This window comes from Stenella coeruleoalba (assembly GCF_951394435.1).
Source record: "Stenella coeruleoalba genome assembly, chromosome: 17".
NCBI lineage: Eukaryota > Metazoa > Chordata > Mammalia > Artiodactyla > Delphinidae > Stenella > Stenella coeruleoalba.
Genome location: NC_137163.1, coordinates 24,030,353 through 24,043,714, shown reverse-complemented (window position 1 = coordinate 24,043,714; position 13,362 = coordinate 24,030,353). Strand labels below are relative to the sequence as shown.

The window sequence follows — 13,362 nt, the reverse complement described above, 5'->3', positions numbered from 1 at the left end:
ACTTTGGATTATAAGGGACAGTGACAGTCATATAATTTCAACACTCTTTGATGTTTAATGCTTTCTAAATACCCAATTTGTCCATCAAGCTATGCTTGAATACCTTATTAGTGATTTAGGAATTTACTGTTTTCTGAAGCACACATTCTATATTTGAACAAAATTCAAGGCTAGAAAGGTCTTCTCTATTATATATTTTGTACCTTCCTGTGTTTTCATACACTAAGTTCTACAACCTATGGCAGAACAGGTTTGGTCTCTCCTACATATAACATATTACATCACATGTTTAAAGACAGCTATAACTCATCCTCACTCACATATCATGCTGCAGCAATTCTTTCTCTTAGAATTGACCAATAATTTTTCTCTATTATCTTATCTCTACAAATTTTCCTTTGAAAATAGAGACCATATCTTAAATTTCTTTTGAATTTATCATACGTTTAAGCACAGAGATAATATGTTCAATAAATCCTGATACCTGATGGACATATATCTGTATCCACAAAGACTTAAGTAACCACCCATAAACTAAATTCCTCACTGTGATATTGCTTATGAAGATTAATAAAAAATGTTTCAATTTACAAATTTATACTCTATAAAGTATTAACAGAAATTTTGAAAACAGTACTAGTTGCTTGCAAATTGTTGAAAAGATTTAAAATATATAGCTACATGTGGCCAAATAGCCTATTAATGACAGGCACATACTAGGCACCCAAGAACTGCTACTTCCACACAATAGAGTTTTTGTCATATTATGGTCCAGTGTTTTAAACAAAATTTTTACATATCACTTCTGAAATACTGACTTTTGAAATAAACTGTAGTTAGTGTAGATGTAAGTCTGATAGTATATTGTTTTCCCTTTTTTGTTGGGCAATCTAAAAGTTCAGATGAGGGCTTCCCTGGTGGCGCAGTGGTTGAGAGTCCGCCTGCCGATGCAGGGGACACGGGTTCGTGCCCCGGTCTGGTAAGATCCCACATGCCACGGAGCGGCTGGGCCCGTGAGCCATGGCCGCTGAGCCTGCGCGTCCGGAGCCTGTGCTCCGCAACGGGAGAGACCACAGCAGTGAGAGGCCCGCGTACCACAAAAAAAAAAAGAAAAAAAAAAGTTCAGATGAGCTTACTTGAAAAACTATTGCTTAAGATAAAATTTTTAAAAATTCCTGCTTTTGTCTGAATTAAAATTGCTGACCTAAAATGAATAATTTATGCTAAATTAACTACTCTTACCTTAAAGCTGAAAACAATAAAAAGTTCTACTTGCAAACTGGTAAATTAAAATAGGTTTTCTTTTATGCTGCCATTATGGGGGGGCTCTACATCATATTCAATTTCAGTTAAACATAATTTCATGTTACTTTATAAACTAAGCTAAAACCCTGCTTGATCCTATTAATATCATTAGCTATTAAACATACTATGGAAGAATTGACTACACTATGTCAAAACAAGTAGCGGCAATGACTATAAATGCTTATGACACATATTTGACTCCACAAGATGATACAGTCATCTAAATTTCTGCTAAGAAGAACAATAAAAGAGATCTTATAATTATTATAATTGTATATGGGAACTTTTCCAGAAGAATATATTCACATTTTTACATGAAAATAGCAACTACCATCGCTGCTCATTAACAGCTGACAGAACTTGTCTACATATTGAAAAAAAAGAAATACCATTCCACCACAATATATAAGAAAAACAATGTTTAAAAAACTTACCTAGAGTAAAACACATTTTAATGACTATTGTTTTAATAGTATAACCTCTTAGTATAATAGTATAAACCTCTTGAGGAAGAAAACCCAACTATGGTTGTCATCTATATTACTTTAACCTTAATATCACCTAATAAAAGGATTTGCATTAGGCCCTTTTGAACCATGAGTAAATGGAAGGATGAATGAATACTAGTTTAGCAATATGAAGACTGGGTTTTCATATGGTCTCTTCCAGACCACAATTTCCTGTATAAAAATAATGCTGTTGTAGTAGATGATCTGAAAGTGACCATTTAAAAAGATATAATCCTAGAAATTCAGGACTCTTTACTTATAATTTTGTAATAATATTACATATGTCCCGCTATTATAAGTCAACTTTGAATTGAAATCTCTTAGGGCTATAATAATAAACTATGGGGCTTAGAGATTGCTGAAAAGGTATTTTAGGTAAATATTGAGAAATAATTTCAAAAAGAAATCATAAAGCAATAAACTATTCTGATAAAATTTAAAATATCATTAGATATTATGTTATCTAATTTAAACATCTGTATAATCAATAAGCTAAAAATATCAATTGTTTTTAGGTTTATTTATATGACTGTAAATACTCCTTTAAGCAAAGTTGAACACTTTATTTATTTTGGTATAGGTTCATCATATTTCTATTCAGCACTATCTACTCAAAGCATTCTTTATACATCTTAGCAATATAAACACAATTTACTAGTTTGAAACTTTTGTTCATCTCTCAATAATTTGTACAAATATCTTCTGTGCAGCTTTCCTTGACTTCTACACTTAGAGGTAGTCAGTCCCTCTCCTTTCTTCAATAACATTTCGAAACAACTGCTATGGCAGTGTTTCTCGTAATAAGCTTGTAATTACTCTTTTTTTTTAAGTTATATAGACTACATCATAGCACAGCCTGCTTTGTTCATTTTTATATCTCTACTATACAGCACAATATCATGTACATAGCAAGAGTTAAAACGTATTTGGTGAATAATAAAAATAATAACAATTACTACTTGTTAAACATAAGCCAGCAACTGTGCTAAATTTTTTTCACATAACTACCTATGAGGTAGGTATTCTCAGTTACTAAGAAATTGCAGGTTTGAGAGTTGAAGTTATTGCTCAAGATCATATAGTTAATAAGGGACAGAGTATAAACTCAGCCTAGCTCTCTGACCTCAAAACTAACCAGCAACGGTGGACAATTTGGTTTTTCCTTTCCATTGGGAGAAAATACTTGAAATTTTTTGTCATTTGTACCTAATACTGTGTTTAATCCTCACTATAACCCTAATGTAATACTGTGATACTATTTTACTGATAGGGAAATTCAACCCTAATAGTTCACATTACCTGCAAAGAGTCTCACACATAGCAGGTGACAAAAGTGGACTAAAATCCAGTCAATAAAGCTGAATTTTCATTTTGAAGTCTACTGGGCACTAATAAAGGAAACTGTAGTGTTAATACACTGTTTTTAAAGAAGAGCTAAGTCAACATTATTTATCAGTATTTTTCTCTTTTACTTGTTTATATTTCAACGTTAAAGAACCTTTTTAAATGGAGAAAAACAGAAAGGGTTTTCTTTTACTAAGAACAAATAGAAAGTGAAAAAAAACTTTTAAGAGGATAACTTAAGTTGAATTACTGATGTTTTAACTATAGTACTATAGGAAAAATTAATTGGAACAGTACCCTCTTGGGATTGAAAATGTCTTTGATAAATATTCCAAGTTTTTTTTCAAATTATTTATTAATTGTGCAGATTTTATAATTAACTAGTGATTTAAGGTTTAATTAATCATAAATTAATACATAGATTTTTGAATCTACACACTCACAAGTACCAAATACTATGAACAATTTCAGTGTCTTTGTTTTCTTTGTTTTCATAGTGGTAATAGTGTAAACTGTAAGCACTTTACCTCAAGTTACTGAGAATAGACAAATTAGGAATTAGTAATGATCAAAAGACATCATAAAAATGAAAGTTTCATAAATGAAACTTTCAAAAAATGAAAGTTTAATTGCAGTGTGAATAGAGAAACATGATGAAAAATGCCAAATTATCACAGTACAAAACTGTACACACTTGTAGACATAAAAACAAACCTATGTTATTACAATCTCTATTGTATATATGCTTTAGATGGTAATTAATTTCAGTAAAATAATATCCATTGTATTAAATTAATTATTCATATGAAATTTATTGAATTTATAGCTTGCTTATGTTCATTTATAAATTTTCTTTGATTTTATAAATGTGAAAAGGGCGTAAGCAAGGCATTTATATCTAGTTTTATTTTGTGAATTTTAAAGTGGTAATATAATAAAAAAGCAATATTTTATTGTAAGTACATGAGAATACTTTTGCCTTTCAAAGTAGTTAAAAACACTGCTTTCCATAACTGTAACAAAATAGCTATCTTTAATACTGAAATACATGGATACTTGATTATATTGAAGAATATAATTTTAAGCCTTTAAGTCATTTGAGTGAATACTCTAGCTGGTGAAACTGTAAACATTTATTCATCAATTTACTAAATATTATCTAAATATGTCTATGGGTCAGAAGTTGTTCTAGGCACTGGGAATGCAGCCTGAACAAGACCCATCCACTCCTTACCTTACAGAACTTAAAGTCGCTAGTTACAACAATTTAAGCTAAATCTTGGAAAGAGAATTAGAATGATTTGGTTGAAAGGAAGAAAGAATAGCTTATGGGAGTGGCTTGAGGTAAAAAAGAACATGGTATGTTTGACAAACTAAAAGAAATTCTTTTTGGCCAAAAAAATAAAGAATGACTGTGAGAGAGACGAATTTGGAGATATAGGCAAAAAGCCAGATCACAGAGGTTCCCATGGGTCATCATCAAGTCTCGGCTTTTTTCCCAAGATCACTGGAAAAACAGTGGAAGCTTTAAAGCAGTGGAGTGAAGTGACTAGATTTTCATTTTTAAAAGGTAATTCTGACTACATTGTGCAGAATGGAATAGACAAACAAGAATTATTTTTTTCTCTAAAATATCTAGAAAAATTAAGCAAGTTAGTTTTGTATTATTTTTACTGACTCATCTAAAATGTCAATTAAAGGACTCACTGCCTACATGCATCCTGTAACTCCTTTAGTGCTCTGCTCAGCCATGAGCTTTACAAAATCTTCCTTGTCCCACCAGGATGGATTTCTCTATGTTCTCCACTCTATCTCACTCTCTCGAAAGAAGGGACCATGTAATATTTATCCTTATTTCGCACAGAACAGAGCTCAGTGGGCATTTCAGACATGCTGGCTGAACTGAAATTATTCTTAAAAAGAATACTGTTTTCATGTCAGCCAATCCTAATTTAGAAATTTGGTCCTGCTTAAAGTCTTTGAGGACTGTTTTATATCTGAAAATATAGCTGTATATTGAGGTTTTTAAAAAGCATAATAGATCTAGGATAACAGGTTTCCTTTACTTCTAACATTGACAATTTTTTTTCCCCAAATGTTAATAGTTTGTGTGTCAAATATAATAGGTAATGAGCCAACTAAAATCACTGAAATAGCAGGTTACTGAAGAAGAGTCAGAAGGACAAATTTTAATTAAAATAAAGATTTGATGAAAGTATAATAATTTAAGTCACTAAAAAAATGATGACTATAACATTCAAAATGTTTTCTGTAAACATAATTTAAACATCAATGATTAAAAATATTTATGACCAAGGTAGATGGCAGCATTGAATGAATATCATATCCATAAACACTATTTTAGAAAGAATATATGTGAAACAGGTCTAAATGTTCTGAATGCTGTAAAACAGCACTGGGAGATTATGACAACACTTGAGAAAATTTGAGCACTGATTTGGAATTTACCAAGGATGTAATCTTGATGCTTAATTGAAATTTAGCTGAATGTACTTCAAATTTTAGATTAATTTTCAAATCACATTATTTAATCTAAAAATTGACAACTACTTATTCCTTTTTCAATCTGAATTATTTATTCAAGTTCTACAAAATATTTAATTTGTAGCATCAGAGTTTCTCAAATCACTTGATGGCAAACTTTGGCTGAAGCGGCATTTGTATCATTAGTTGATAAATAATAAACTTATGTCCGAAAATTACCTGCCTCTTTTTCAGTGGGTAATAGAATGAATACAGGAAAGTTTGTTAATGTTAATTAGCTCATGCAAATTTCTGAAGAGAGTGAGAATACTAAATTGAAGGGCTTTTTTCTTAATCGATATTTCATTAATATTTACACATTTTTTGTTTCCCAGTAATAAGAAAATCTACTTGATTAAGCAAATCATAAATTTGATAATGATCCCTATATTCACATGAGTGGAAATATTCATGGTAGGAGAGTGAATAGAGAACCAAGATGATATCATTTTAATCCTTTAAAGGAGACTATCACATGCTAAAAATTCATTTTTTTTTAAATTTTTTTTGGCCATGCCACGCGGCTTGCAGGATCTCAGTTCCCCGACCAGGGATTGAACCCATGACCCCTGCAGTGGAAGCACGGAGCCCTAACCACTGGACCACCAGGGAATTCCCAAGAATTCATTTTAGAAAGCTTCTTATTAAAGAGAATCAAAGTAAGTACTTTCAGTATGAGTTCTGATGGAAATGAGCTCCTGAGATATTTCTGTATGATTTTCAATCAATTTATGTAAAGATGTCATGATTTTTCTCCTTAGTGTGTACTAAGCATTTGAATGGTTTTCTATTACTTATATTTGGAGAATATATGATTATGAGTTGGAAATAGAGCTGGAGTAGATATTTTGTTCTCCAAATATTAATGTGCAATTAATTAATATTTCCACTGATGCATATATCAATATATATTTGTTAGTTTTTGATACTACACTATTTTTTTCCTAAACTGTTCAATGAAACCTGCTACCAAGAAACAGAAAATTGCTACACTTCCTAATTTTGTAAAACATAGGCTTATATTAATTGATTAGAAAATTACCAATATATGATTTGGCTCTGTGGTATTTTTATCTCTAAAAATTAAAGTAGGAAGTTAAGCAATATTAAATTTGGAGTCATAATATCAATGAATACCTGTTACCTTTTCAAAATGAGAAATCTGTTCTCAGTGCAATCATATGGGTCAGGCAATAGGTAATTCAGAAACAGTAGAATAAGCTATATAAAATAATCACCAGACATAATGTTTTCATTTTTCCCAATCAAATTATCTATTTTCTCAATAATAAATTAACATTTGTGTAAAAAAATTTTCATGCAAATATGAAAATTACTACATAGGATAAATCATCAATCAGTAAATATGTGCACTTATTAATAGAAAAATGGCTTTTTTATTTTCATGTTATCTCAATACCATAAGTGGTATATAATAAGCAATGGGTATTTAGTACTTATTTTTACTATCTCTTATGCATTATTTTCTTTCTATTTTTACTCCCTCCTCCCTCCAACATTTGCACTGCATTTTGATTTGTTTTTTTTTCTAATTTTTGTACTTTCAAATTATTCAGGTTCTGACTGTTACTGTCTATATTTTTCAGCTACTTTGAACTCTTTCTTTCACTTCCTACATCTTGGCTCTGTTTGAGCTCATTCTCTAATTAGAATCATTACCAAAATATAGCTTTGGCTGTAACTAAATGGGCACAAGTAAAATAACATCCAATACCTCTATGAGTAACAACTGCAAGCTCTTTAGTTCTTTCTATCTGTTCAGCATTTCTTGGTCTTCTCCTTGTACTTTGTATATCTGCTTGATGAGGAGAGAGCTCGTCCTTGGATGTGTTGGGGTCCAGACCTGAATTTCTGATATTCTTTACTTGCACTCGCTGTTCCTCGGAAAGTCTATGGATGGTGACAGCTGTAACACTGGATACAGTAACATCTGCAGATGTGCTAGCAACAGCAATAGCACCAGTGGTAGTCCTGTTATGCTCCTCTAACTCACCAGTGGAGGTAGTGTGGGTCAATGGAGAAGAACCTGTGGGACACAGTAGCACTAGATGCTAACTTTTTCTTTTAAATTTTGTGTTTTTTTCTGATAAGTTTAATAAATTATATTCCCTCTATCATCTTAAGTATTATCAAACATGAAAAGGCAAAACACAAACACACCACTAAAATGTGAAGTAACCAGATCTGATGTTTGGTCTATATCAATCAACCTATGAATGGATATTATACACAAATATACCACATTTTAATTGTAACACATTAGGGAGAAAAAGGTGAAACAGTAAACCCTTTACATGGCCTTGAATCAATCTTATTCATTATTTATCTACAGATGTTTTTTAGCAACAAATGCCTGGCAAGTGACAAGTTTTGACAGAATGGGTAACTATGTAACCACACTTTTCTCAGAAGTATGCTTTGAATAGTCTGTGCCATATCACTTCATGATTTCTGGGAAAAATATCAAATTTTTCTATTTTAAGACAAAAAAGTGAAGAAAGGAGAATTTAAAAATCAAAGCCAAATTGAAAACAAAATGATTTTAAAAAATGAAGCTCTGAAAAACTACTCTATGTAAATGTCTATCTTAACCTCATTTGCCAGAAAGCAGTCAACATGATAAAATATTCAATGTCGTGAGCTATACATACTTTAGAATTTACCAGGTTGTTTTGGAAGTTGGGTAATATTTTTCAGAGTTTTAAAGTAAAACTTGAGATTAACCAATTTTCAATTAGTTAAAATTAAATTGTTTTATTTAGAAATGACTGAAAATTAACTATTAGCATGGAAATTTTATTCATACAAAACTAGCTTTAAAAAAAGGTTGAAAGTTTCCAAATATCTCATAAGCATGTCACAGTAATTCTCTACATTCTTAACCTTATTAAAGTTTCACTATAATTTTAAAATTGTTTTAAAGGTACCAAATTAGGATTTTCTTTTTTCTTTCACTTAAACTTTTTCAGAGATTGTGCTTGGTAGTACGTAATTCTCACATAAGGAAAAAAGATGTAACTTTATAATAGAAGCATGAAACAGAATGAAGATATACTTAAAAGGATCTTGACAGCTAAAATGCTTAACAAGAAAAAAATATTGAATTTTGGAGGAACAGCTACTAATTAGGAATAATAATCATGTCCTGGTTAGAAAACTTCTGAGTATTTTTTTAAAGCCAATGAGTGGTATATGTTTTTATATACTTGCTTTCTCAATAAACTGCATTTCAAAATTCTGTCCACAATGTATATTTAGATATTTTAGACAAAAATACATGGGTATATTTTATTCATTTTGCGAGAGAAAAAACAGCTATATCACATAATGTGGTTTGAGCATGTTCTGCCTCCTTCCCCTCCCCCCACCCCGTAGGCAGATGCTTAGTAGGACTAGTAATTCGGGTTCCTGCTTTAAACTCTAAAAAGAAGTCAAACATGAACCCCTGTCATTCACAAGCAAGTAAAGGAGCACATGTCTATTACTAATTCTTCCAGCCTGTGTTTTCGTATCATTTTAATTTGATTTACAAATTCAAAAAATTAAATGATTGTACTTTGTGGTGGGCAGGGGTAAATGAGGTATGACGATTATCAGATTATTTTAAAGACTTTTAATATACTGTAAAGCGTTAATCAGAAAAAAGTTGCTATTGAATATTCATCCAAGTTACTTTGTGAATATTAAAATCTACTAAATGCATGTTGGTTATGCAAATTGGCCAGTAATATTTATTAAGCTAATATTTGGTAAGGGTTTTCTTTAGTCACATGATTAAGCAATAGCTACACATGCATTACTAACATTCAGTAACTGACCTCATGGTAAATCAGACATTTTGATGTTCATGTGCTCATTACTATAAAAAAAGTACCTGGTCCATATTATTCTGGGAAGTTTAATTGCACCTTTCTTTTTGAAAGGAAGTATGACAAATCAGGATAAAAACTAATACTTTAGAACTTTTCCTGACTTTATCATAATTTCCAGGCTTTCAGGTTTAGTTTAAAAAAGGAAAGCATTTAACTGTAAACATATGTTGCTAAATGCAATCTAAAAGTATAAAAAATAATGGAATTTGTACTCTCTCAAATCTCAGCATTTCTACCTTTAGCAAGGAAGTAAATTAATAGCTATTTATTATATTTCATCACTGAAGGTCATTACAATTAATCCTAAATAATCTCTTGTATTTGGGTAGATGAATCTGGGGTAATTCTTAGGATGTGTCCAGGTTGCTTCTATAACTAATCTTTAAGCTCTACAGACTAATTTCAAACACCCGTTTTTTGAAGCTCCCAGAGGATAAATACAGTTCTTAAACAAATTTGTGAGTTAGAACTGATCTTTAGTAGCGTTTAGATCCAGGACTTGCTAGCACTCCCAATCTTAAAATCTTCAGTAATAGAGTTCTACTCTGGCTATTGGTAGTGAATATTCAGTATTATTCTCTTAACCTGAATGCAGAACAGGGTGTAATATTTGAATAAAGCATTAAAAAAAACATTTATTTAATAACCATAGTGTAATTAGCTAGATATTTTACTAACCAGTTCTTATGTTTTACTTATATTTTGTGTTCATAATTTTTCCTCCCCATACTATAATGCAAGGTCCCTGAAGGCTGAGATTTTTGTAAATTCCATTCATTGCTGAATCTCAAGTATCTAGGACAATACCCAGTACATAGCAGATGCTCAAGAAATATCCCTCAAAAAAAAGAATAAAAGAATGAATGAATTTAATAATAATTATAATTATTATTGTTAATAATAACAATAATAAAGAGGATAAATTTCATGAATGAAACATGACTATAATTTTTAATGTGGTAAATCATAGGTCAAACAGTATAATGAAATGAAGAATAATTACAAAGAAAGGAAAAATTGATGGTTTTGTTTTGAACTTTCAAAAACATCACTGAAAAAGTGTGGAATATGAAGATTTAAATGCATAAGTAATAGTTACTTGAAGATTTGTGTCAACATTCCCAAACCATGATAGTTTACAATGTTAGTGTGAAATGGATTTATTTAGAATGTTCAAATTTCTGTACAGTAAAAAGTAGATGTATCTCATAATGGCAGGAAATAGAAGTGCATCTAAATTTAGTTAGGCACTTATATATACATATATATGTAGTGGAACTATAAAAAACATTGATTTCCTTTATAAGGCAATAGAATCATCCATCACTATACAATTATATCATATATCGTATAATCATTTTATTTAAAATGTAGACCAATTTAGAATACTAATTTTGGTACCATTTTAAATTGGCAGTGTGTGAAACAGATTTTTAAATTGTCAAAATGCATCTTTTAACAGTTTCAAAATACTCAACATTTTTGCATACATAACTGTTTTATGAGGAAATTGCCAATGCTGGAAAAAGCCTTAGGATTATATATATCAACAATTCAATATTAAATATATAATATATCTAATTCAATATTAAACTATAACTTTCTTTTAAAATATTTTAAGTATGCTACACAATTACGTAAGTATTATCTTTAATAGCACAGTATTAAATGCATGTTACAAGACATACAACCCAAATTTAGGAATAAACTGTACATTCAAAAAACCCATTCTTCATTAGAAATAAAACCATGTATACAAGATGTAGTTTATCACAATTAGATTACCCTGTCAATTAACTTGCTAGAGATATATTATAAATTTGATGTTTAAAATATAAATACATCTAAAATATAATTTTATTAATATTTTAATAAAAAACATTTTCAAATATAACAAAAATAAAATGAAATGATTTACACATATAAGCATGCTTCTATAAATCATAACTATATGTCCTCTTGGAATTATGATAATGGAAAATGACATGTGTTACACATGTAAATTGGCAAATTTATATAATAGTACAATTAAATTATATAACTAAATTTGGATTTTATTATGTATCATATTAAAAATTATATTTTTGAAGGCTTTCTTATTTCAACAATCTGCAAGGTACTAAGCATAATTCATGTAAAGCGATTTATAAATGCATCATAGAAAGTATCTTAAATAAAAACTCAAAAAATTGAATTTGAATTTCATTTTGATTAAAATTTTAGTTTTACAGTTTTTTTTTAATTATGCTATATTGCTTTGTAATTATTGTCTAACTCATCACAGACGTAAAGAACAGAATATTTTGCTAGAGATATGAGTGGATGTCCCAAAATGCATACAGCTATACAAGTACATGTTAAAGATAACTACGTATCCATAGAAGTAGCTTTTAGATATTTATATTTGGCATGTTATTTTATATAAGACATATATTCTGTTCCATTGATTTTAGCATTTCAAATGAAACATTTGAATAAAAGCTTAAATAACAAAATAATCTTAATTGAATAATTTTGTGGCATAATGATATATAATGAAGAAAAATGCAATAAACATATTTAACATGAAAACATGCAAAAGAAAAAATATACAAAAAACATCAAAATAAAATATAAATACAACTAATGCAGCAATTCTATATGAGTCACATTTAGATATTCTATAAATTTTAGCATATGTATTTTAATTTGTATGTTGTATTTCTTCTTTCATTTAATATTACATGAAACTTACAGGAAAGTGTCAATAAATGAGGACTCTTGAAAACTAATTAAAATATGAGGGGATGAAGTAAAACAAAGCCACTGCTTTGATACATGTTACAGTTAGGAAGCATACTGTAGTTGGGAAAATAAATATTTTGCATTTTAAACGTTATAAATTCCAGTATTCTAAAATCTGTACAGCTTAGCATTTAATAGTATAATCTGGTGGATGTGGGTGTACTATGAATATTCAATTTATAGAAGAGATAAGTAAACAAATAGAAAGTAGCCTTTAAATTGTAGGAAAAATATAAATAATCTACCTTTGATTAGTCATTACCTAATATAAAATTGTCTGTCTGACTAGGAAAATAAATGGACAAATCCTGAAAAAATTAGTTTCTAATTTAGTTTTAAAGAGCAGGTATATATTGGTCTTATAAAGTTTTGATTTTAAATTAAAATGCTTCACTTATTTTGAAACTAAATAAGACTATGATCTTAAAACATCTCATTAAATAAATATAAGATATTCTTAATTATAAGATACATCTCTAAGAAAGAAACCATTCAGCTATTAAAATATGATATGACAATGCAAAAATGCTGCCCCCTAAATCCAGATTTCTGATACAGAGAAATGGGAAAGAAGTTGATCTCACTAATCCAAGTAACAGATTTTCTATGATCATGAATTAATTAAATAAATTAGGTACACATTAATTTAAAAATAGAACTGAGAGTTTAAATAAATATTGTCTTTCTGAATTCACTGACATACTGATATATATTTACATTTATATTATATATTTATATCTAAATTTTTAAGCATTAAAAAGGGACACCAATATTAACTTTTGCAAGTGGACTTGTTATTGTTTATCAGATGCAAGTGATCTTAAATGAATAAATATTTGCAATCTAAGTTGAAACTGATGATAGCAAGATTTAGTGATACATTTACTAAATCCACACTTACTATGAGTAAATAAATGATTATAAAACAAATATTCAACAAAATATGTGCTAATGCCAAGTTGTTTATATACAAGATAAAAACT

The 13,362-nt window shown here is 29.4% G+C and overlaps 1 protein-coding gene across 3 annotated transcripts in view; it reads right to left on the bottom strand.

Annotated features, from left to right (window-relative positions):
• CSMD3 (CUB and Sushi multiple domains 3) overlaps positions 1–13,362 on the bottom strand; it is a gene marked incomplete at its 5' end in the record, with an annotated part of 1,071,061 nt that overhangs the window by 671,471 nt on the left and 386,228 nt on the right. Inside the window, one exon of one of the 3 annotated variants that reach the window (XM_079901374.1) lies at positions 7,438–7,749. The exons of the other annotated variants lie outside the window; for them this stretch is intronic. Coding sequence (XP_079757500.1) covers positions 7,438–7,749 — 312 coding nt within the window. The remainder of the gene's footprint in view (positions 1–7,437; positions 7,750–13,362) is intronic. 3 annotated transcript variants of the gene reach the window in all.